The sequence below is a fragment of the Archocentrus centrarchus genome, chromosome 21, assembly GCF_007364275.1.
Source record: "Archocentrus centrarchus isolate MPI-CPG fArcCen1 chromosome 21, fArcCen1, whole genome shotgun sequence".
NCBI lineage: Eukaryota > Metazoa > Chordata > Actinopteri > Cichliformes > Cichlidae > Archocentrus > Archocentrus centrarchus.
In genome coordinates, this window is record NC_044366.1 from 4,106,812 (window position 1) to 4,132,957 (window position 26,146).

The window sequence follows — 26,146 nt, forward strand, 5'->3', positions numbered from 1 at the left end:
CTGTTAATCAATTGTATCGAAATTAGCTGCAACTCAGCCGCCGGAGCAACAGAGGGCGCTGGTGGCTAGCCCAAAACAAAGATGATATTTTTACACCTGCTGTTAGACAAAAGAGTCCACGTTTTATTTTATTTTAAATTTTAGTTTGTCTTTACAGGCGCAGCATTGATAATAAGTTCGACCTAAAATAAAATATGCCCGTTAGTTTTTCTGACAGGAAGCCGGTTTTGCCCATAAACACCAACATTTTGTTAATGCGTGCTGATTGGGCGGTTATTGCTCGAGGACCCCGTTTTCAAACGATAAGTAGATACTAGAAGTGCAGTTAAAACGGGGGGGGGGGGGGGTGTTTTGGCCCCCCATACAGTCTGGACGATTTCTTGAGCGCCCCCCATGAACCCTGAAGTTCTAAGAGCGGCAATTCCCCGCATTTTTAGAGGCTCGGGCTTCAGTGAACGGAGAGAAAAAGATGGCGCTGCCCATGATCAGAGGTTGTTACAGGCTGCCGTCAACATTTAGCCTCAGCCGGCTGCTTTTAAAAGAGCGGTTCGTCCTGAAGCGGCCCGGTAACACGCGGCCGGCCCCCTCTTCTCTCGCCGCTGCTACCACAGCGGTCCGTCCCTACAGCTCGGACCAGGGAGAGCAGAAGAAGCACCAGAAGGTGGTGGTGGTCGGCATCCCGAACCCATTCATCTGGTTCCGCACCCGGATCTACTACTTCCTCATCAGAACCTACTTCGACAGAGAGTTCAGCATAGAGGAGTTCACGGAGGGGGCGAAGCAGGTGTGTGCGGCTCGGCTGCAGTGTCCCTCCGGGCCTGTACTCAGTAATGATGATGCTGTGCTGTCTCCCGCAGGCCTTCTCGCACGTCTCCAGGCTGCTGTCCCGGTGCCAGTTTGAAGCCCTGGAGGGCCTCGTAGCTAAAGACGTGAGTGCACCCGCATCATGCACAGGTTCACCCGGGGTTATCAGGGAGGGGGTGGGGTACAGGTGATTTACATGAAAAGTGGCTGCGCAAGAGTTTAAACGCTATTAAAATGTTACTTAGGTGGCTTAAAAGCTCAAAGTTTTTAGCATCTAATATACTTAAAGCGCTCTAATGGTGGTGGAGGGGGGGGGGGGGGGGGGTTACACCCAGCTCCCATCGCCCCCCTGAGAGGTCAAACGCACTGCAGCTTAAGAAAACACCAGCAAATAGAAAAATGCTTCAAAAGCACGCAAAACACAACGGAAGTTTTTTTTGGGAGACGGTGACGGAACAGCTGCGGAAGTGAAACCAAACCCTGACGGACTGATCGATTCTGTGAGGGAGAAAAACATGCAGCCAATTAATCGCATGATTCATAATTCTATGGCTACATGTTTGCTGTCAGCTGTTCTATCACGTTATTGTCTCCCCAAAAAACCTTACGTTGTGCTTTGAGTTTTCGCAGCATTTTTTATCTGCTGGTGACAATTGAGGAACTTGCCATGGAGATTATGGGCGTGGCCGAGATGTGAGGAGACAGTTTGGGCTGCCAATCACCCTGCAAGGCACCGATGTCTAAGGGGGGGGCGGCCTCAGCTGAGGGGGTCGAACCACTGACCTTCATATTAGATGACCTGATCTACATCCACCCCAGCAAAGAGTTCTTCAACACAGACTTTATCTGGTGAGAAGGTCTCACAGAGACAGAGGCAACATTTGAATTCATCTGGATCTGCTTCTCTACACCAAAAGGAGTCAGATGAGATGGTTCAGACATCCAGAGGAGATCTGAGAGGCCACTCAGGACACGCTTCAGAGATTGTCTCTCAGGAGGAAGTGGAGGTGGTGGCTGGGAGGAGGAGGAGGAAGTCTGGTGTCCGTGACTGGGAAACCAAGGGGTAGTGCAGTAAATGATTGGTCATATGATCAGGTGTACCCTCCTCAGATAGGCAACCATAATTTACAAAATCATGCTTTTTTTTTCCTTCTTCTGTCTGGTCAGTTTGTCTGCATTTTGTGCTTCAGGCTACAGAGTGGATAAGCAGAAAGGTTTAAGAGAATAGAGATGTATGAAGGGCACACAGTCTGCTGAGGGCCTTAAAAACACTTGAAAATCAGTCATAAGTCACCTTGATGGACAATAAAATAATACTTTCATCTGCATAGTTATAGCAAATGAGGCCAGTGGTTTCAGGGGTTTACTACTAAACGTGCAGTAATCAGGACATCTGTTTTGAAGTGCTTCTTGCATACACCCTGTTTGTTCTCCTTCTGATTTGCTCATCCATGTAGCTGATTGGGAAGCTGGAGGAAAAGTGCAACCTGCTGCCTTCCAACTACAAGAAAGCCCTGTCTGCAGAACCCGATGAGATCATGTACACAACTCCCGGGGACGTGGGAATCTTCTACGATGACAATGGTAAACACAAAGTGTTGTGAGTAGCCCGTTTACTGGCAGGGTGAGAAAATCTGACGTTCCTAAAACCTGCTCGAGGGCTTCTTCTCAATTTGGTGACACAGACGGCTGTGATTACCCAGCTGTTCACAATACCGCCCGAAACTGAGGTGCTGTATCACCGGTTAGGGTTCGGGTTCATTTCTGGCAGTGTGTTAAATAATATAAAGAGGCGCACTGAGAGCTTTTGCCAAACAATCATTTAAGGATTTAATTTAAGAACCTGCTGTCAGCTGATCCAGGCTCAGGGAGGGGGGCAGCTGTATGCCTCCACTGGCAGGAGCGTGAGGGGAAAGAGGAGCATCGAGACGTTTTTAAGTTGTGATAAGCTGACTCCCACTCATGGGCCTCCCAGCGGTTTGATCCACTCCCAGATCACAGAGAGGGAAAAGCTGGAAAAGATGAGACGCTCAGGAAAAAAGCTCCGCGATTGCTTTGCTTTCTGTGTTTATATCTGTATAAACAGAAACAAATATGTGTATTTTCAGGTAGGAAGTTCGTCAGCATCCTGATGCGTTTCTGGTATCTGACGAGCGCGCACCTGCCTGACGACTCCATGGAGGGAACCCGTATCTTTCAGGTGGGCGTCAGAGAGGGAGAAGCAGAAACTAAGAGACTACTTACAGCAATTTATGAGTGAGTACCTTCTTCATTTTATTTGTACACTTTTCTGTTACTTGGAGTCTTTCTGATCGTTCCCTTTGTCCCTCTGACAGATTCCAGAGGGAGTTTACTAAAGGAGTGCCTCCAGACTGGATCATCACGAGGATAGAGCACTCCAAGCTTTTGGATTGAGGTGGTTTGAAAGGAAAACGGTCACAGCTCCAGGTTATCCACACAGCAGGAGTGAGGCACAACTCCTTCATGGAAAGGACTAAGCTGGATTTATCCACAATTTCCCACAGAAAAGACACAGGAGCCAGTCGCAGCCAAACAAACCCTGATGGTCCTGATGCCGTAAACTTTTCCCAGCGAACACTAAGCAGAGCAGTCTGTTGGCGTGACTGAATCCAGCGATTCGTTTTTAATTTTTCAGTCTTAGATCTGCTGCTGTGCGCTCTCGTTTTTAAAAGCTTGAACCTGTTATGAGCTGAAATCATTCCCTGAGAGGAAACTCACACTTTCAGCGTTTTTCAGAGAAGACGGACCGACGTCTGCCTCTGTAACCGTGGGCGATAAAGATGTACACGGCAGGTTCTTCCCACACAGAGTGGTGTGTGTACACACAGTACATGCAGTACACACAGTACACATGTCTGACGGTTAAGGCAGCTTCCTGCAGCTGCAGCAGGTGTTTTGGTTTTATTAAAGATTTGAGGAATGAAGGATGTGATGTTTGTTTGTTTGTTTGTTGTGTATCAGGAAACGTTCTGGGTTAAAAAAAGTAAAACCACTGGATGGGAATATTTTTCAGGAAAAAACCTCAATTTCCAAGATTAGAAAACTCATTTACTGAATTCTGAACTTTCATATAAATTCACGACTTTAACTTTAGCAAATTCTCAAATTTTTTTTTTTTACTAGACTTTTTTCACATTTTGATGATAATGTGTATATATTAATTAACATTTTTTTCCTCAAGTATTTGGATGTTTTCTAGTAAATTTACCAATTTAATGTCAGAAAATATTTGGCTTGTTATTGTTGTTTAACTCAGAATGACCTCAGCACACCACCATGTCACCCGTATAGGGTCAGTATACTTTTCTGCACATTTCTTTATATACATTTTCTTCTACTTATCTAATTGTGGGTCACGGGCTGGAGCCTATCCCAGCTGTCAGAGGGTGAAAGGTGCAGGACACCTGGACAGGTCACCGGTCTGCTGCAGCGCTAACACAGACGACCGTTCGCACTCACTCACAGTCAATTAAGAATCACCCTTTGACCCCGTGCATGTCCTGTGACTGTGGGGAGAACATGCAGACGCCACACAGAAAGGCCCCAGGCAGCCAGTGGATTCAAACCCAGGACCTTCTTGCTGTGAGGCAACAGTGCTCACCACTGTTCCACACTTTTCTTTTCTCCATTCTTTCCTTCTTTTGGCTGCTCACCCTATCCCAGCATCCTCCTCTCTCACACCAACCCTCTGCATGTCCTCCTCCACTGCATCCATCAGTCTTCTCTCAGGTCTTCCTACCTGACAGCTCCATCTTCAGCATCAGCAGCCAGCTCTCTCCCTTTACCAGTCACAGACATTTAAAGTCCCTATTTGCTGAAATTCTGCAGTTTTGAATTTAAATGATTTAGTCTGAATTATTTGCATTCAAATTTTATGAGAAAAAAAGGGTTAAACATTTATGAAAGGAAAAAATATTTTCTTGAAATTCTAAAATCAGATTTTCAAGGGGAAAAAAGTCCTGGTGGTATTTTTGGTATGATGAAGATCCAAACTTGCAAACTGAAGGACCAACATTGTTTCCACTGGTGATAACTCTTTGTTTTTTCCTCATTTAAAAAAAAAAAAAAAAAAAAAAAAATGATCCAAGGTTGCTTTTGTTTTTTTTGCAAATTTATGACTTTAATTTCAAATATTTTTTTCCCAGTTGTGTTACTTTTTGTAAACCCAGAGTGGCCCTTCTTAATGTGATGGGCTGTACAATTTTCAGTTATTTAATTATGACCTCAATGACCTTTTTTAAATGGTTGAAAAAAAAATACATACATATAAATAAAGGTCAATTACGATACAACAGGATAAAATACGAAAAAAAAAATCTGCTACACTTGGCCATTTCTCGCGTAGAATGCGTGGATCCCTGTCTGCTCTCCCATTGGTCGATCTTATTTCGAGCTTTGCTCCCATTGGCCGGCCGCGCTGTCCGTCTGCGGTCGCTCGGTGTGGTTCCTGCCGTGAGCTCGGCCGGTGTGTGGCAGCCTGGCGGGCAGCAGACAGGAGGAAACGGAAGCATGGCGCTCCGGCAGCAGTGAGCTCTGAAGCCCCCCTCACGGTCCAAGCATGAAACTCGCCGCTGCGGCCTGTTACGGTCTGGCCGCGGCGCTGCTGGCGGTCGCCCTGCGGGAGCTGTTGACGGGCTTCGAGGAGAACAGATGCAGCATGACCTACATGTTCGAGTACCCGGAGTACCGGGTGAGTACCCGCGGAGCCGCAGACAGGTGTGCTCGGTGAGGGTCTGAGGCGGAGCTGATTATGAGCGGCTTCGTGTTTTTATCAGCGCGGACGAATATTTGCTTCATGAATGCCAGATGTGTGCTAAGCTAGTTCCTGATAACAGCTAACATTACCTGGCAGAGAAAGTAACGTCAGGTGTGCGGCTGCCCGTGTCGGTGTGTGGTCTCTCTTACGGTACACCTGTGCCCTCCCTGCCAGGTGTACGTGTTTGTGTGTTGAGGTTTTGGGTTTAGGTTAGCCAGATAATTAAAGCCTGAATTAACTGCTGATGTTTGACCCCTCTCAGCAGCAGGTCACCTGTGGGTGACCCGGTTGTGGGTTAAATGCATGCATGTACGAGCCCCGTGATGGTAGCTGAAGTTTGCCGTCTCCTTCCTGTGAGCACTGATGGGTTCACCTGTGCATAGGTGGGGCACAGCTGGAGGCCACGTGCCTGTAGGCATGAACAGCTCAGAGACCCCCCAGTGTGCAGACACGGTGCTCATTGGACAGTATCCTCAACGGAGCTGTGACGTATGCAAGGCGGAAAAGTATGGAGGACCAAGACTGCCAAAATAAAATACATTAATCTACAGTTGAAAGGAATAAAGATAAATGCAGGCGTTATAAAATGTGATGAAAATTAAGCAGATATTTCTGTCTTAAGGTGCGTCTGTATTTAATTTTCTTATTTATGTAATTTCTTTTTCCCCATTTAATTTTTCCAATAAAATATAGGTTAGTGGGGGTTGAAGGATTAACATTTTAAAGTTTGTAAGTCCTTGGAAAAATAGAAATAAAAAGACATTAAAATAAATGAAAGTATTACAAAATATGGCATCTACTGTGGCGATGCGCTGGGGAAATGAGGGAGCAGCTGAAAGTACCTAAAATGAGACATAAATTAATTTTTCTATGTTAACTGTATTTATTTTTTAATTAAGTCCATTTTCTGTTTGTTTTTCTGTTAATCATAGCATTTAGTGTTAAGTCTGCATTAAAATCAAGTAATTTTGAAGGCTTTCAAAGTATTTTTAAAATGCTGGTAAAAAACAAACAAACTGTGCACATAAATAAAGCTAAAAGTGAAAACAAATCAAACACAGCAAAAGTCACTAAACTCGGCCATTTCAGTTTAGACAATATGCACGTATCTTTGTATTCATTGTAGATACTGGTTATAAAAGACAGATGTAGCCTCACTGTTGGGTTTTTGGAGGTGGAAGGGGCCCTCACAGGTGTATTATGGACTTCTTTCTAAGAATTATTTTATTTTAAACCTCTCAGTAATGAGTTTACTAGTAGACCATCCCCTTGCTCTTATTTTGAATGGTCAGCAGAGGCATGGGTCTGAAAATAGCTCCGTTACAGTATCCCACATGAGACATCACATGCACACTTACTTTATTTGACACATCAAAGTAGACGGTCCTGAGTGACAGCTTTATTTTCAGCTCGTTAATCTCCCGACTCGAGGCAGCCATTTCTGTCGTGAGACGAGCGTCGATCGAGCAGCAGGTGAAGCGGTGACAGCCTGAGTGACATCGCTTGTTTAATGAGACAGAAATTCATGAAGAAATGTAAAAAAAACGCATAAAACGGCTGAAATTCACTTAAGATACCAAAATTACTGCGTTCATGATACATTGTTACTGAGTATTAACTCAACAGTTCCTGTTATATTCTGAAACTTTGTTTTGTCCATTTTTTGCAGGACATTTCTTGTTTTCAGATAAGTGGAGATTTTACCTTTTTCACAATAATTTTTTTTAATCAAAGGCAGCTTTGCAGCTGCAGGACACTGACCTCCACAGCAGACGTATCATTTCTATAGTCGGTCATTTTCTGATAGTCTTGCTACATGTATTATAGTATAGCTGGTGGTTTTGATTTCAGTACCAGCTATACATGAATTTCAAACTAAGCATGCATGGGGGGGGCAGAATGCCACTAAACTCCTCAGGTGTCATGATGTGACATCCATACATTTTTTTAGATTGGCATTTAATATAACATCACTTTGTCCTTAAAAATTAAGTTATGTTTTCACAGCTTGCATTATAAGTATTTTGCCCATAAAATTAAAGTGCCTCCATAGTCCTAATTAATAATTTAGTTTTTTTTATTTATTATTTATTGTAGGTCACCATTTTGGTGCAATAAATGAATTTCAGCTGAAAAGGAAATATGGAAATAAACAGATTTAGGAAAACATTGGATGGATGGAAATTGTTTTTAAACCATGTTACATTTTTAAAAAAATGTTAAAATTTTTAAATGAACAAGGGGTACATTTTTTTTTTTTTTTTTTTTGCATTTTTGGCCATAGTGGCTTTTGTCTACAGTGGAGAGTGACAGGAAATGGGAGAAAGATACGGGGGAAGACACGTGGGCAAATTGGCGACGGGCCGGGACGCGAACCCGCGCCACCCGCACCGCAACGTGGCGTGTGTATTTGGTCGCCGGCTTTACCACTAAACCACCCAGGCGCCCAACAAGGGATAAATTAAATGGTGAATAAAGAAGTGGTCAGTTTAAACTGTTAAAATGTATTATTTTTATGCATTTAGTAGTTTATTTACACAGAGTCATTTGGGAAGTTTTAATTTTGGCAGTTTCGGTCTTCCATAAAAACAGAGTAAACTTTTATTCAGGCAGTATTTCCTAAATATTTAATTCGCCAACATTAGAGTAACAAATTAATATTGTGACAGCTCACCAAATGCCTCCGACATGAGCATCTCAGATTTTCCTTAAAGAAGGATTCCCGGGGAAAGATTGACTTCTAAATGGGGAATTTTACAAAAGTAGATGGAGATGAAGGCAGGGGCGTTTTTAGATGCTTCAGAAGCTTCTCAGGTACTAAATCCAACACACAGTATGTGTTGTAATGGCACCCAGCACACATCCTCTCAGCTGAGCTGGAGGGTGCATAAACTGAATTATAACATCGTGCTCTGCTTCTGAGACAGTCTTCAGCTGCAGTACATAAATATTATGATTTCAAAGATTCATTGTGAAAATGAGAGAGAACACCATCACAGTTTATGGATATAATTTTAACAGAAACGTGCTCTTTCTATAAGAATTAATTTGGATTTGGTGCATGGAGTCATACCCGGGTAATAATGATGAAAATGTTTTTTTGTTTTTGATATTTTTTTCCATATTGAAGCTTTATTATGTGTGAAACTGTTCACCTCATTTGGACTATTTTAAAGTGTATTATGTTCCTTGAATAGGACGTATCTCAAAGAGTTTTCCTGATAATGGGATTTTAAAATGGCCTCTCAAAAAAAATGATGCCAGAACAAGTTTAAAACACCTTCAATTCAGCACCCGCCAATGTAATTAATAGACTTTATGCTCAATATATGTGCCACTACATGTGGCAAAGGTCCCGACATTGTTTTTAAACATTAAGGACCAGCGGTAATACCAATGTACCATAGCAATGATTGTGCCAGAATTTCCTGTATTTGGACTAAATCAGGGCGGCGTCTGCCAGCTGTGGAGCAGATGTGGACTCAGCTGTAGCTGCTTTACGACGAGCTCTTTGCGATGACAGCAGGCTAATGAACCAGTGTCTGTGTGGTTTCAGCGTGTGGCGCTGCCTCGCCGCGTGGCCAGACTGTACCCGGCGTACGGGCTCTACCTGTACGGAGAGGGCGTCTACGCCCAGGAGACCCGAGCGCTCAAACTCACCGGCGCCCCCGTGCTTTTCCTGCCTGGGAATGCAGGAAGTTATAAACAAGGTAAGAGTACAAAGTTAAACGTGGTTCAGAATTAACATTTAAATCCATCATGAAGGAGATGCTGCTGCGTTACAGCTACAGACAGACAGACCAGAAGATTGTGACTTTTTTTTAAGTAATTAGATATTTGACGGGTTTTTGTTCATTAATTACTGCCTCACTGGCCGGATGTGTTAGTCTTTGTGATGCCTTTTGTTCATTTTATTTGCCTGAAATACTCATCAGTCCCACCATGAGCAGCATTCACTCCTGTTATGTAGAATTTACTAAAACCTGCCGTGCTCGGCTGTTTGGGATACTGACAGCCAATAAATAAAATACAGTTTTAGGTGAAGTTTAAGAATAAATAAATATTTTATATTATAATTTCTTATTTATTGGAGGTGAGGGAAGTCTTGGGGAATCTTCTGCTGATATCAGTATTGTCTAATAACTCTTTCTGAGACACAGTTCTCTCCATCTGCTGTGTAGGAGGAGAACACCTCCGCTTTCATTCCTGTGAGGACCAGCAGGTTTCTCTGTTTCTGTGGTGATTTTGATGTTTCTCCTGCTTACCTTTGAACAAGTACCAGGGTCAGAGTTGGTCTGAGTGTAGCTGGTAGTTCAGTCATTGTAAATTTATTGCACCTTTTTAATAGTTTTCATTTTAGGTCATAAATGGCAAAAATGAACAGAATAACAAATTAAATGTGACCTCTGATGCTGACCTTTGAAAATTAGAGCCAGTGAAAATGTGGGACGTGGTCTCAGTATGTGGGACGGTGGTGAGTCATTTAAAAATGCTGTGCAGAGATCTGGTCACCCTGGGACCGGCTGCTCCGAGGATCTGATGGCTTTCATCAGTAATTCAGAGTCTAAAAAAAAAATAATAATAATCACATATAAGATCATCTTCTTCTTGCAGCATGGGATTTGTCTGATCAGGTGGTGCTGGTGGTAGTACTGACCCCACAGCTGCACGATTTAATGCACCGTGCTTTATCTGACACCATCGATGTTCTCTTCCTGAAGCTCGCTCTCTGGGCTCAGTCGCCTTGAGGAAGGCTGAAAACATGGAGGGAGGTCTCCACTTCAACGTGTTCACTGTGGACTTCAACGAGGAGCTGGTGGCGCTCTACGGCGGCAGTTTGCTCAGGCAGACGCATTTCCTGCACGAGAGCATTAAGGCCATCCTGAGGCTCTACAAGGTCAGCCCTCGAATATCATCCGCTCATCACACTGAGTTATAAGCACATTACGATAGTTTAACCCGTAACACGTGCAAAGGCGCCAACACTGCTACAAAGGTGTTAATGTCAGGGTTCCTGCAAATCCTTAAAGTTATCGAAGTGAAGAGAAACTGAGCTGAAACCTCCACACAGCAGAAGACTCTGATCTTTGATTGGTTTGTGTCTCTCCAGCACCTGAAGACCCCCCCTCAGAGCGTGGTGCTGGTCGGTCACTCCATGGGAGGAGTGGTCGCCCGGGCCCTGTTCACTTTGCCTCGTTTCAACGCTAACCTGGTCAGCCTCATCATCACCCAGGCTTCCCCTCACCTGGCTCCAGTGCTGGCCCTGGACCCGTACCTGCTGGGTGAGAACAGCCGTCCTGCTGCTCAGTTTGACTCGTTTCTTTAGTACAAACAGATTTTTAACAGATATTTTTTCTCTGCTTTGTTGCTGTGTGTGCAGATTTTTACTCCGCAGTGAGACAGAAGTGGGTTAACCAGGCAAACAAACTCAGGAACGTCACAGTTTTGTCTGTTGGGGGCGGTTATCGTGACTACCAGGTGCGCTCCGGCCTCACTTCCCTGGCTTGTCCCCCAGGAGACCCGAACAAGCTGTCACTGGTGGTACGATTTGATCCTGAATTCTTTTCCTCGAGTTCCTTTGCTACTGTTTTCTCTTTGGGACAGTTTGAAGGAAAAGTTCTCCTCTTGTTGGTTTTTGATTCTGACTGCTGTTCTTCACATCGAACTAAGTTTTTTTTCTTGTTTCTGCCCAGGTAACTGCAGTTCCCAGGACGTGGGTGTCCACTGATCACCTGTCCATTGTCTGGTAAAGGACTTTAAGTCTGCCTGCGCTCATTCATTTTTCTGGAGCCGTATTTAAATGCGACTAAATTGATTTATGTGCAGCGTGCGTCTTTGTGTTTCAGGTGCAAAGAGCTCGTTCTCGCCACGGTCCGGGCGTTCTTTGATCTCATCGATCCTGAAACCAGACAGGTGTGATACATGTTTCCATCCTCAGGAGAAGACAGACTTTCCCCATCAGAGGGTGAATTATCTGACCAGCTAACTTAAGCAGTTTATTCTGAACAGTTCACAGAAAGCCCGGAGCAGAAGTTGGCTGTGCTGAACCATCATTTCATCAGACACCCCGTGAGGACGCCCGGGGAAACTCAAGACACGCCGGTCTCCATCTCAGGTCAGAGGGAAACACTTAAACAGATGGATCCTCCAGATTATAATCGTGGAGATTTCTTTAACCCCTAAAAGCAAAGTGAATGACTAAAGTCACTACCTCTGTCCTGGTTTGGTGGATTTAATCTTAAAAACAGGAGCAAGCTGCAGTAAATGGTGAAGGCAGGCTGTAAGATTACCGGTGACGCCTTAATAACCCTCAGTATGAACTGAAGGTCCTTTCAAGGACATGAATCATCATTTCAGACCCTCAGCATCCTTCACATGTTGGGTTTCAGGACCATCAGGGCGATGGTTTGGTTTCCCAAAATTAGCACTAACAGATTCAAGGAAGGAGTTTACCATTATGGGGGGGGGCACATATCGGAAACCTGACATAACCGTAAACACTCGGAGCAAAGCATTAAAATAATGCTATTTGATCTTTTACTTTCTCCTTTTTCATGTTTTATGTTTTAGACGTGGACAAATCACCAAACAAAATGACTCGAGTCTTTTATGAAGCATTATGAACATGTCATTCCAGGCTGTAGGGCTTACTTTATCAGCTGGCCGCACTGGTACTAGTACAAAGGAATATTTGGGCCACATTGAGGAAAAAAATTAATTGTGCATTTTGAGAATAAATTCAAAATTTTGAGAAAAAAGTCAAAATGTGCAGATTAAAGTCATTTTAGGTCAAACATCTGCCACGACACGTCTGTTATCCCCTCCAGAATGTCTTGTATTATGAGTTAGTGAAACTATACTTCAGAATCAGTTTTAGTAACAAGGAAATGATTTCTCTTTTAGTACATAAACACGATGTAGTGATAAGTATGAGGATGTTAAAGAGAGAGTGCAGAAAGCTGCATCTGCTCAGAAGGAAAAACCACACAAACTGGCAACGGTTAGATGGAAGGACGGCTGCACCTTCGTACAGTACAGAGGGGACACAATAACACAGCTGATCAAGTTGTTTCTACCCAAAGGCATTTTGTAGAGAGTAGCAGCTGTGGCTGTTATTTGACTTGAAATGACGACTTCGACGATTTTGACTTTATTCTCAAAATGATTTTTTTTTTCTCAATGTGGCCCTCACACTTCATATAGTAGCAAGCTAAATATTTCAGTAGCACAAAAATAATTTATTAATGCATTTATGTAGGTTGACTGGTAACAGAACTGGTTCTTTAATTAAATAACGTTCAGACATGAAAGAATCCTCACAGATAATGTAATGAACAAATTATTCACTGTTTAATATCATCTTTAAGTTAAAAAAAAAAGCTATTAAAATATGCCTATTCAGTTTAAAACTCTAATCTAATTAATCAAAATAAATATCAATAAAAATAATAATAACCAAAAGAAATAAATGAAAGTGATACCTCTACATTTAATAGACAAGCTGTGTGCCTCTTTACAGCCCTGCATTTAGCCAAACAAAAGGTTAAAAACATTGGCCTAAGCAGAAGAGCCAAAATGATTTTTCCGCCTCTCATTTGAAATTCATTCAAATTGACTTCTTGTCCAGTAAGTAAACTTTATCCTGTGTATGAAAGTAAACTGACAAACATCCATATTCATGGTAACATCCCCACAGACCGTTTTACCTCATTCAGAGAGTTTCTGACGCTGTCTCCGGCTCCCAAACACCGTTCAGAGGGGGCGGGGGGAGCGCAGTGGCATGACGCTATGTTGCGCCTTCAAAATAAAAGCACGCGAGTTAAAAATTTTTCTCCTCCGCAGTGTAATTTTTGGCTGGGACAAATGCGCCTGTCTTCAATATTGGGGGGGGGCATGCCCCCCCCCCCCCCAGTTCCTACGCCTATGAACAGATTCAGTCATTTGTTCCATCTTCAGGTTTTTGTTTTGTTTTTAACAGATTTTGATGGTTCGTGGTGACAGGCTGGTACATTTGGATCCAGTATTAGGTTTTTTACGTTGTACTGTATGTTTGCATATTGTGCTGGTCTGCTGCCTGCAAAGCGAATTACCCCATGGGAAAATTAAAGTTTTACTGTACTCCAGTCTGCACTAGTGAAGAATCACCGACACGTCCTGTTGTTATTTTTGTTTGTTTGTTTTCATTTCCAGATCTTCCTGAAGCGTGGAGTGAAGTTAACACACTTCGTCTGGCTTACAGCACACCAAAGGTACCATAAAGCAAAGTCACCCTCAGTCAGAGCAGAGTGGTGATTAATAATTGGCTGGATTATCTGCCGGCAGCTGACGCAAGTTGTGAAAGAAAATAATTTTTATCCACTCTGTAAAAATGACGTCATGCAGACTGATGGCTATCCAGCACATAGACTGTATGTAAAAGATGGACATAGCTTCCAGGTCTGAAAAATGAAGCCAGTGCCTTGAATCCTCTTTATTTTATACCACCAGGGGGCGATGGTATAGAAATGAGAGAATGTCCCTCCTGCTGAGTTGACCTGTGACCTCAGTAAACACTTTCCTGATGGGTTTATGGTCTCAGTCGCTAGCTTGAAGTCTTATTGAATATAACATGATGCTCATTTTGTAAATTTTGGGTTCATAATAATAAAATGGTTGATCATCGTACGCTTCAGGGTGTGTCTGCATCTGCTGTGAGCGTGCAGCGTCCCTGCAGTGTGTCAGTTAAACCCACAACTCTTCACTTCAAAACAAAATGGCCGCAGCAACAACAACAACGCTCAACTCGAGGCTTCAGAGCGTGACCTCACAGTGGCTACGTCCATTTTTTATATACAGTCTATGATGCAACCAAGTTGTTTGACAAATCCAACCCTGATTCAGGAAGAAACATTATTCCAACTGTCCTAAGTGTTTGTTTCTCTCTGTGTTTGTACAGGAAGGCCAAGCCAGGTACTTCCTGTTTGCCCTGTCGAGTCGCAGGAAAGCCTACAGTCATTTCTACTGCCGGAGTAACAGCCTGGTGAGTCTTCAGCACGGCTGTGTTGATGTTGTTGTGTCTTTGTGTTTGAGCTGTAAGATCTTGCAAAGCTCTGTTTTGTTAGATTGTTTAGATTTTATTTTCTTTGAATGGATACCTGCATCTATGATTTTATCCAGTAGATGCATAAATATGAATAAAGTAAAACTAAAATGGTAGTTCAGTCTTATTAACAGGCTGCCAGTTTGCTGTATGAGATTTAAGGGTAAATACTTCATATTTAGGAGAACCCAGAACTTCTCTTTAAGTTGAAGGCAAGTTATAAAGTTAAAGGAGATTCTGATTTATTATCCAACAGGAGACGTCCAGCTGGGTGTACGGCTGTTTGCAGAAGAACAGCTCCTCGTGGTAAGAATGTGCAGCTTTATCTGCACCACCTTTATTCTCCGTCAGCCTCTTTAATATTATTGTTCTCAGCATGAAAAATATGATTTAGTTTGTGGATTTGTTACAAAATGTCATCATTTATGTCCCCATCCCTCCAGTGTGCATGCAGTGGATCTGTCCAAGGGAACTGAGCTTCTGCCTCCATACAAGGTAATTATCCTGTGAGTCTCCATCCACTTCAGTCTCGGCCCCCTCGGTGTCTCACAGCTGCCTGTCGTCCTCCTCAGGTCCTGATTCTGAGTCTCAGCGACTTGTCGTCTTTTACTCATCTGTTTGTCTCGGCCTCAAACCTCAATGGCAAACAGGTATGAAACTAAATGATTACTCAGTGTTTGTGGATTAACCTGCAGAGCACCTCTTTCTGCTTTAGTCTCTCAAAGAAGAAAATGTTTATGATCCATGTTCGTCTGTTTTTTCGGGTCCTGCTGAGGGTGAAAACAGGAGTTTCGTTTATAGACCTTCAGATTTTTGTTTCATACAGAGATAATGATGCATATCGAATCACCAGGTGTGAGAGAAAATATGCTCATAGATCTGAATTTGCAGTTGGCTCATTCACTATAACATCAAACACTTTCAATCAATTCACAGAGCTGACTTTACTTTAGGTTTTTGTGCTTCTTAATGTGTGAAGCACATTGATTTAGAATGAATGATGCTAACAGTGTCACAGTGAGGTGGCTGTGGCAGTAGAGCAGGTCATCTACCAGTTGTAAGGTTCGTGGTTCAATCCCCGGCTGCTCCAGTGTGCATGTCGATGTATCCTCGGGCGAGATGCTGAAGCCCGAGTTGCCCCCAGTGCATCCATCAGAATGTGTGTGTGAATTCTAGATAAGGTGCTTAGGTATAGATAAAAGCACTTGTATGAATGTGTGTGATTGGGTGAATGAGGCTTGTAGTAAAAAAGGGCTTTGAGTGCTCATTTAGAGCAGAAAAGTGCTGTATTTATACCATTGTCCAGAGGAAGGATCACCTCTGCTCATCACAGGTTCACACACCTTCGGCTGTAGGTGTTATACACAGCTTCCATAAGAACGAGGGGGGCTGGAGCCTATCCCAGCTGTCATAGGGCAAGAGGCAGGGTACACCCTGTAAAGGTCGGCAGCCTGTCCCAGGGCCAACACAGAGAGACAGACGACCACTCACACTCACGATTCAGAATGACCAGTTAACCTAAACCCACTAACTGCATGTCTTTGGACTGTGGGAGGAAACTGGAGTACCCGGAGAGAACCCACACAGACACGGGGAGAACATGCAGACTCACATTTTAGTCCCTGCCACAACATACTGACAGATCCTGTGCATGTAATTTATATTCAGTTAATTCCAGTCAATAACGCAATCCAAGAACATGGAGGCTGGTCCATTACAGCCCAGAGCAAACAGAAAACACTTTCAGCTTCAGACTGAATCAGAATTACTCAGGCCAACGCAGTAAATGCTGGTTGTACTGGTTGTACTGGTTGTACTGGTTGTACTGGCACTGCCAGATGGTGCAGATCCCACCGTTCATCAAATCTGTGTTCATTTATGTGTTAATAGGGTGCAAACATATTTGTCCCTGGGTACGTAGGTTACGTTGTAGCAAAGACTTAACACTGAAGCATAAATCAGGAATAAGAGAATTCTCGTAGAGCTTAATGTGACAAAATAAGTTGAATAGTAACCATTTTTTGTCAATTGCACTGTTTTTGTGATCGTTTGGAGCTGAAATCAAACTTGAAATTCGGTTAATTGCAGCCCTACAGCAGAGTGTAGTCATGAGTGTTTGTGGTCGGTGTACACAAGTCCACAGAGGAACAGCAGTGGAAACAAAGGATTGAAAAAAAGCTGTTTTCACTCCTGAACCTTTCTAAACCCGACGGAGGCGGATGTGAGAAAGTAAATGTTTGCCACGGTCTGATCAGACAGTGAATGTTTTTAACCTGCCAGTTCTTCAGTGAAACATCTGTGTGATGTCTGACTGAGCCCATGTGTGAATTATAGCAGGTTATTGTGCTGTAAATGTACAGTGAGCAAACAGATCTGATGTGTGCTGCTCGCTCTGCTCGGGCAGTTCTCTCTGCCAAACCAAATGCAGTGATGGAGATGATCTCCAGACGTATGCTACATGCAGGTCCTGAGCTGATGTGTGATCAGCCTGGACCGATGAAGAAGCCCAGCTAAAGCTACCCTTTATTTTCGAGACATTAAGGTTTGTGTGTCTGTCTGCTGCACAGTTCACAGTGGAGTGTGAGTGGCAAAGAGAAGAATCTCAGACTCTGTCTGTCGCGGTGCCGCACGTCCTGTCCTTCGGTGAGTTCTCGTGCTGTTAAAGCAGTTTCACAAACTTAAAAAAATTATTTCTTTTCAGTAACTGTTGTTGGCTTTTTCAGGTTTGACCTCCACTGATGCTACAGTTAACTCCTCTGGACTTCTTCACACCATCGAGCTGCAACACTTTCACCAGGTAACTTTGAGCGTGTCCTCACCTTCTCAGGATTGGTATCCCCGTTCCTACTAAATTTAAAACACCTCTGTGTCTCCAGGTCTATCAGGCTTTCAGAATTAATGTTGCAAGCCAGTGTAAAGTACAGAGAGGTGAGTGTGCAGTGGGATAAACGGGCTCATGAGCTGAAATGTTATACTGACACTGACTGTGTGTCTACAGACAGATTGCCCAGCGTGTACAGGATAAAAGTACCATGGTTTCGAGAGGACTCTTTAACCACGGTCAGGTGAGTTTTGTCCAGGTTTTTGGCACGTTTACAGGTTAAACTTCCTGCTTAGCAGGGGGAGCCAATCAGAAGAAAGTTGGCTAAAAGGGGGAGGAGCCAAACCTGCTTGGAAATTAGCAGTTCTCCTTTAATCTGTCATGACTTGATGTGATCCGTCTGCCAGCGTGCCATCAGTGACGGAGATCTCAGGGATGCTCCACACTAGTCGTCCAGACAACACCTCAGGTGCCCTCCTGCAGCTCCACACTGCCCCCAACTGTCAGTATAAGGTACTACACTCCAGTTACCGGGAAGAAGTTCACTGTCCTCTTCACATTTGTTATGACAGACTATTAAATATTTATGCTGTGATTTAGGTGTCCATCAGGACTTCGTTACCCAAGGTGCTCGGACAGGTGGGACAGCTTTCCTGTTTTGTTTATTTTGGTAAACTCGTGGACATTTTAATCAATCTTGAAACAAAGTTACCAGCTAGATTTACTTGGTGATCTTATCTGACAGGTACTGAGGTTCTGTGGTCACATGGTGCCGGTGTACACAGCTGTAACCCTCCTCCTGGCCTGTGGGGGGCAGCTGTCCTCCATCCTGAAGTCGAGGCGAGCTGCAGACATGAGTCAGGCAGTGGGCAAAGGCCTGCAGCCCCACAAAGTCAACCTACCTGTGTATATTCTGCACATCGCATTCAGGCAAGCTTTATGAGTCTAATATGAAGCCGAAGTTTGTTTCCGAACTCAGAAAAAAAGCTGAGTGTTTAAAACCTGTTTCTAGAGATTTCCGTCTCAGCCTCCTGACTTTAATGTTAGAGCACCGGTTAATTTTCAAGTAACAGTCAAAACACTCAGCATGTTTTTCCCTTGCTAATCCTTCTGTTCCTCCCCACAGCTGTAGCTGCTTTCAGGAGGTGTGGTCCGTGCTTTTCCTGCCCTCCATGGACACACTCCCTCCAACCATCCCTGATGGGGCATTTCACGAAGGGGAGGCACCAGGTGAAGAATGGCCCCACCTCCTCTCGCCTCTGCTCTACATCTTTGGGGCAGCCGTGGCGTACTGGGGCAGCACTCTGCTCAGACTCATTATCAGACTGACGTCGTTAATCTTAGCTCCGTTGCACAGGTACGGAGGTTCATTCAGACATTTGACACTGAACGAATCGTGTGTTGGCTCGCTTGAGTTTTATTTCTTTCGATCTGCAGACCGTCTGTCTCCAGAGACTGTGGCACCCTGCGGCTGCAGACCCAGCTCCTCATCACGCTGTGTCTGACTGTTATGGGCGGGACTTCCTGTGGGGCGCTGTCAATATTTGCCTCCTTCCTGTTACACCTTTACAGGGTGAATCTTGATGAACTCTAATTATTTATGCTCCTTGCTGTCCAGAGCTGCTTAGTAGGTAACGGTTTCTGTGGGCCGTAAAAATTAAAGTCAAGGAAAATGATGTCTTCAAATGTCTCATATTTAACATAAATTCACCAAATATTAAATTTGTTGATATGTGTTAAAGACGAGCAAATATAAACACATCCAGGCAGATAAAATTTGTAAATCAGTTTTTAAAGTTTTGGCTTTTTTCATGTCACTTGTTCCGGGTTTATTCAGTTTACTGCCTCAAGCAGCAAAGAAAATGATTTATATTTTGTTCATATATAAAATGTGTGTTCGATCAGAGGTTGACTGTTGTGTGTCGTGGCCGTGTAGAAACTAAAAGTGTTCTGGTTCTCTCAGTTTGGAAGTTTGTGTCTGAAACTGTTTGTTTGTGTGTTGCTCAAAGGTTCTGAGGCTGCAGATGACGGAACGATCTTTGAGCCACATGTTGAACCTGGTAAGATGTTCAGGTTTATGCTGCCTGTACCCGAGGGTCTCCCTGAATCCTGGATTGTACAAAAAAAATGGACAGAGCTCGGTGACATTACCTGAAGGCGTGAGGCCTCCACACCGGCGTTTGACCGCAGTCATGCTGGGTTTCTTTGTAACCAGAAGTCGTCATCATTTAAATGAGAGAAAGCTTATCAATGCTAGTTAGTCACAGAGTAATAAAATACTGAAACACCATCTTGTGTAGCGCATAGCAGGACTTAGCAGGTTACATTTCTGGCATTTTCCCGACTCCCTCTCAGCATAAATCAAAGTTTAGGTTTGTTTTCTGGTCTTACCTGATAATCTCTGCATACTTGTGTTCTGTGTTTCAGTACAGATGCATTCATAGAGCAGCACATCTGTCTCTGAGCTATGTTTCTTCTTATTCACTCTTGACATTATCAACATTGTGGGACAAACTGTATACTTACTATATTGGACTGGACAGGGGTTAAAATGCATCATGTAGACAGAAAGTAGGCAGGTAGGCCACCCTACAAGGCCTGCTGTTACAGACCAAGCTTCATCAAATTACACTCTGAAATAATTCATCTCCTCGGCTACCTTTAAAGGCCCCCCGGAAGCACAAAGAAGCCGAGAATGGGACAACTGACGCTGAATCCTTGAGCAAGTCTAAAGACAGCGGTGGCGCTCCCTTGCTGTCGGAGTGCGCTCTGCAGGAGGTGAGGGATGACCTGCAGCTCCACCTCTGCCTGTCGGCGCTTTTCACGCTGCCCGTCACGCTCAGCGCTCCCTCTCTCATCCACTGGATCCGTAACCTGAGGTATGTGAGCGAAATCAGCTGCTCTGCAAATCAGCATTAATTAGTCTGAAGCTCACAGTTAATAAAAATGCACATGTGCGGTAGGAAAATGACCCTGCAGTCTCTGGTAAAGTGTCAGAGCTGCTGCTCTAGCTTCAGGCAGGCGGCCGCGGCAGCAAACTGTTATGACTCTGTGTGTTCAGAAGAGGCTGAGAGATAAACTGGACGATGTAAATCATTTTTATTATTAGACTTGACAAAATGCAAAGTGTACAGCTGAGTGAAGGACTTAAACAAGTTACTGTTCTCTGAAATAACAGAAACCATTTGAGCATTCAGGTATCGGTGAGTTTGGCTTCGGTAAATTCTGTAAAAAGTGTTAAATTTCTCTGTTTGTTACACCTGTGCAGGTACTCTGCCCAGCTGGATCCCGACCCTTGTTGGCCATACATCGTGCCTCTGATTTTTGTCTACATGCTGCTTATTAACTGCAACACTTTAAAGCTCAGCAACAGGTAGGAGCACACCTGTACAGCACACACATTCCCGCTGAGCTTCCTTATGCTAACAGGTAACTTGTTCTTGATGTTTTTCAGTAAACTGCTGCCTCTGACCTCCTGCCTCCCTCTCCCCTTGGCCATCATCATGGTGACTTTCTCTCCTCTTCACCTCTACAGAATCACCTACTTCCTGTTGGCATCACTCGTCCCGCTGGCCTTGTGCTGTCTCCTCTGACAGCTCCTGGCTGGTTTCAGTCTCCATCTCCACCATAACATGCCTCTCTCTAAGTCCCAGCCTGACTCTCTGAGGCTGGTTGAGGACTTTGTGTATCGGGCTGCCATGGAGCAGAGCCATAGACATACATAGCCTGGTTAACTTCCTGCTCAATGTTAGCACTAAAAGCTCCATGGTAATTACACAGAGGTTTTAAAATGAGAGGCTGTGATGGCCTTGGAGCGTTTGGTGTGAATATGGCTCTGTTGGATTGTCCTGAAACCATGTTTGCCTTACTCTGTATATCTATAGCTCTGCCTTCAGGGAGCACCAACTCCACAACCAGTGAAGCTACTGATATTAGAGACTCTGGACGGGGTGTTATAACGCGTTGTTGTTTCTGGTGTCGACAGTGGCATTGTTCACTGTGGTCACTGTGCTCTACACTGCCTGCTGCTTAGCAAAGACTTACAGCTCTTACGGTTACCTGCTCACTGTCGTAGGTGTGCTACATTTAATCCATCAGACAAATCCAAAGCAGGCGTGTTTACGTTCTCACTTATTTGATGCGCAAATGACGGTGGCTGCAAAATGAAGGGTTGCACTGGGAAATTATTGTGTACCTGTGCAGGTTTTGAGGCGTCGTGTTATGCAGAGGAGGAAGATTAGAGATCACCGTGATCTCTGTGAGCGCTGTTCCACTTCCTGTTTATCTAATTTTTAAGGACATTAGCTGTAATTTAGCCAGGGGAACAGCAGGGGGTGCTCGTGGGGTAGTCTGATTCCCAGCTTTAGGTGGAAACCTATGGAGGATTGAAACTGCTAAAATAATAAATCTGTAAATTAATTAAAATACTATTCAACGCATAACAAATATAAAATACATCCATTAATTTATATAAGAACATAAAGTGATAATCCTGTTTTTTCTAATTTTTTCTTTTTTTTCTTTTTTTTTTATTCTGGGGTCCGTCTGCCCCCCACACCTTACTTTTTCCTCCATTCAGTTTTCAATTTTAAATATTCATATTGGTTTGCATTTCTGCTGTGGATGTAAATCAGCAAATGGGGAGAAAAGGTTAACCCATGACACACTCTGAGTGACTCGTTTACAAAGTGAAGCCAAAAAGAGTTAATAAAAATAAATAAGTTTGAGAAAATCAATAGTGGAAAAAATGGAAGTGGAAAAACAGAAATGCACAAATAAATAAACAAAACAGACAATTAGAAAAATGGGAAATAATATAACAACAGATGAATACAGGCACAAAACAGAAATATGAATTTATGTCATGCTTTTTTTTACAGTGATTGATGTCACTGTAAAAAAACATGACAATAACACCTTAGCCTGAAGCAGCTGAGGTGTATTGTCGTCACCACCAAGTGGGTGGTGAACTTTCAACTTTGTGAATGTGATAACTCGAGAATGATGTTGAAATTCACACCGTAGATGCATTACAAAGTTCTTGGGTGACTTGGTTTTTGCCATAATGGTTCCAATCAGAGAAAGTGACAGTATTCTCAGTGGTTTCTATTTATTTTTGTAGCATTTCTTATTCCTGGTTCTTACTGAGCCATTTGTAAGTCACTACGGCTCATGTGCTCCCCATTAAAATCTACTGAGACCTGCTAATTATGTGTTTTCCTTTTGGCAGTTTCCATCCTCTGTATAACACACGTCTCCCGGCAGGAGTCAGATTTTTTTTTTTTTTAAGTAACACATGAACAAAGGGAAGTGAGCTCTCTGTAAAACGTGTGTTGAGAAACCTCCGTGTCACGAGCCGACTCAGGTGCGTCTCTGTGTGACTGTAATGCTGTTGACGGGTTAAACGCAGTTACACCAACATGTGGAGCTGATTGTGAGACAAAGCAGAACAAAATAGCATTTTATGAGAGAACGAATCATAAATATTTAATTGTGGGCACACGGTCGCACGTTTTTCTAAATCAGGTGTGGTTGTTGGCGTGTTGAGGTGATTACAGCGGGTGCAGTGTGTTGTTTCTGGTGACATTGTGTAGGTCCTCTGCGATATGTGGGCCTCGAGTCCCGGGATGGGAAGAATTGGCTTATTGCTGGTGTTGTGTTGGGGTTAGTATTTATTGTTTGAGTGTTGGTTGAAGTTTGGTTTCATGTCATATTTGATCAGCAAAAATGTAAAAACGAGTGGTCTGTGTTTGGTTTTTCAGCTGCACACGAAGCAGCAAAGCCCGTGTCAAAGTTAGAACAAGAAAAAAGAAAATCTGGTGACATTTTGAATGTTTCTCTCTGTGAAAATAACACGGGAATTTGGGTTTTAACAATTTAAGAAGAGGATAGAGTTGGTCTGCTTTTCTCGCAGTAATGAAAAAAATCAACCCTGCGTTCTTTGTCTTGCCACCTCTTGACTTCCATATTTTTTTCCCTTAGTTTTCAGAACAAACCCTGCTGCTTCCTACTGAGGATGTAAATATTTTAAAACCGCTCACACAGGATTCGTTTCATTAATGTCACTGCAAAGCAGATGTAAATGGTGCATTGGTTTGGGACTATTTTCGGTTGCGGATTAACACACATTTGGTGCTCTAGCGACTTCCTCCAGCAGCTGGACAGATTGTGAAGTAGAATCCACCCTCTGGGTTTTGGTCTTTTCATGGGACTGGTTGAAAATATGAAGACTGTTGACAATATGACAAAAATCAGACTTTTCCTTTAACGAGGAGTTATTTGAATAAGAGGGAACATTTGATATCATAAAGATTTTGGATTTTGAATGGAAAAAGTCAGAGAGGAAAATTCTGTTGCTACAGTTGCTTCAACCGTCGTCATTGTTGTGATGAAAAGTGTTTTCTGCAGTGTGTGTGTGTGTCTGTGAGTGCTATTATGACACGTAGGCCCAACTTTTTGTTGCCAATGAAAATTTTTAAGCCAGTTTCACTCAGACGCCTTTGACCTTAAATCAGTTGTTTCATTGTAAAGGAAGACTACAAACTAATGCTGCGTGATGAGTATGTGGGAGTTCAGACTACAGCTGTAATATCACTTTAACAAAAAGGCATTATTTTATTATAAATATTCAAGTTTGAAATTAAAGCTGAGAGGCTCTACTTTAAGCCTGTAGTAACTATTTTACTGTAACATGAACATGTTTTATTCAGCAGGTAAAATAAATCCCTGTCCAAGCATATAAGACGCTAGCTGTGAGGGTTCAGTTTTGTTTTTCATTTTGTGTCTCTCTGTGTGGATAACTATGGAGGACCAACACTGCTAAAATTATAAGACTGTAAATGCTTTCAAAGTAATAAATTAATATTAATAATTTATTGTCAATATTAATTTATAAAAATGTGCCAAAAATTATTTTTTCATTTCATATGTAATTTTTGATTCAAGCTTCCATTGTTGATGTTTGTGTTTCTGTTGTGTATTTTGAGGCTAAAAGTTGACCGCAGGAAACGTTTTGAATGACAGCACCCTCATTTTTGTGAAGCAAAAAATGGTTAAATAATATTAAAAGGAAAAAGAAACAGTTTCTGGAAATAAACAGAAGGAAAAATTGCATTGGAAATTATTAAATACTATATAATGATAATTATGGGGTACAGTGAGAAATGTGGAATTTTACTTTTATTTTATACCTTTATTCACTTCCTGGTGTTTTGAATTTTGGCAGCTTCAGTCCTCCATACAGACTGTGTCTTAAACTTTTATTTGCTTGTGTCTTGTGTCCTGCTGCTGCTGCTGCTGTGCCTTTCTGCGTTCCCACGTAAGCGGCAGTTTGTGTTCAGCTCTCAGCAGCAGTGCGCTGGCTGAAGGCCTACAGTGAATGTAAAGTGTACTTAACTGCTTCTGCGTGAACGTGTCCACTCACAAAGCTCCTCGGTATGATTTTTGTTGGACTTTATAGTAACTAAATACTAAAGATAAGCTTTTTAGGGACCAATGAAGCTCACAGTCATTAGTCGGCACCTGTGCAGAGACACCGCTGTAGTTCCCAATGTGAATGTACCTGCACTGAATGTCTCTGTGTGTTGTAAGTGTTCAGCTTTTCTGTGCATTACTGGTGCAGTTTTAGTGCTTCGAGACGCACATCGTCTGCCTCGCTGTGAGTCCGTGGCAAACACGACTTTGTAGAACAAATTAGTAGAGAAGAGATGTTTTCTATGAATAGACTTGTGATTTGTATCGGTGTTCACTGTGATCACGTCCTTCCACATGTTCACACTTGCACAGCAAACTGAGAAATCTACACAGAAAACTGCTGTTCTGGGTGTTTAAAACTTGGTGGGGGTTTGTGTTTTTAAAAATGTAGTGAGACTCCTGGAATACATTCAAAATAAAGTTAAAACATTTCCATTAAAATAAAGCAGGAAATCTCATTTTTTAAAAATTTTTAAATGCTGATATTTAAACCTGTTTGCCAAACTGTTGCTTTCTTCTTATGGAGCAACTGTTACATATTCATCTGCAGCTTCAGTTCAGGTAAAGGATGGTTGCAGGGAAGAACACGTTATTCCTCCAGATGCCTCTGTGGAAGCCTCCATGGGCACGAAAAGATCAGCCAGAACAAACATGAATAGTTTGTATAAATTGCATAAAATAGAAGTTGTCGAAACAAGAATTCCCACTTGTGACATGATGTCTCTAATCTCCACTTAAAGTGGCCATATTCTGCTCATTCTCAACTTCATATTTTCATTCTTGGACTCCTCTAGAGTAGCTTTCCATGATTCACAGTTCAAAATAATCCTCCTTCATCTCACACTGGACCTCGGTGCAGCCCGTCACCATAAAACACTTCATTTTAGCTCCTCTCCCTTTAAGGGCCCCTCGGGTGGGTGGGGCTTTTGTGCTCAAAGCCCATATTTGGGACATCCCCTCTTCATGATGTCACACAGATACAAGAGTAGAAAAACTGTCTGAAACTGAGTATTTAAAGCAGTCTGAAGCCTGAATTACTTGCACATAGAGGCCCTTTTTTCACAGCTATGAATTAGGTTGGACTCTAAAGCTGAACTTGCTGCTTTGTATCAGTTCATATCACAGATAAAAGGACGCAAAGTGCGTACTTGTCGTCTTGCTCTAATCGCTGTCTGTGTTTACCTCTGTGGTA

The 26,146-nt window shown here is 43.0% G+C and overlaps 2 protein-coding genes across 2 annotated transcripts; both read left to right on the top strand.

Moving 5' to 3' along the window:
- The first annotated feature begins 157 nt into the window (after positions 1–157).
- Positions 158–3,749, top strand: maip1 (matrix AAA peptidase interacting protein 1). Its single transcript, XM_030757375.1, has 5 exons — positions 158–784; positions 858–929; positions 2,262–2,388; positions 2,913–3,060; positions 3,141–3,749. Exons 1-5 carry the CDS (start codon positions 470–472, stop codon positions 3,217–3,219), a joined length of 741 nt encoding a protein of 246 aa, XP_030613235.1. The 5' UTR covers positions 158–469; the 3' UTR covers positions 3,220–3,749.
- A 1,511-nt stretch (positions 3,750–5,260) lies between these two features.
- On the top strand, positions 5,261–26,146 carry pgap1 (post-GPI attachment to proteins inositol deacylase 1). The gene is made up of 26 exons (XM_030758933.1): positions 5,261–5,515; positions 9,138–9,291; positions 10,303–10,478; positions 10,692–10,863; positions 10,962–11,122; positions 11,275–11,327; positions 11,428–11,494; positions 11,591–11,696; positions 13,772–13,830; positions 14,517–14,600; positions 14,917–14,966; positions 15,104–15,155; positions 15,233–15,310; positions 17,228–17,303; positions 17,384–17,457; positions 17,537–17,588; positions 17,659–17,725; positions 17,889–17,994; positions 18,082–18,120; positions 18,227–18,411; positions 18,608–18,838; positions 18,919–19,054; positions 19,491–19,541; positions 20,149–20,360; positions 20,750–20,854; positions 20,936–26,146. The coding sequence occupies exons 1-26, from the start codon at positions 5,384–5,386 to the stop codon at positions 21,072–21,074; spliced, it is 2,817 nt and encodes a 938-aa protein (XP_030614793.1). The 5' UTR covers positions 5,261–5,383; the 3' UTR covers positions 21,075–26,146.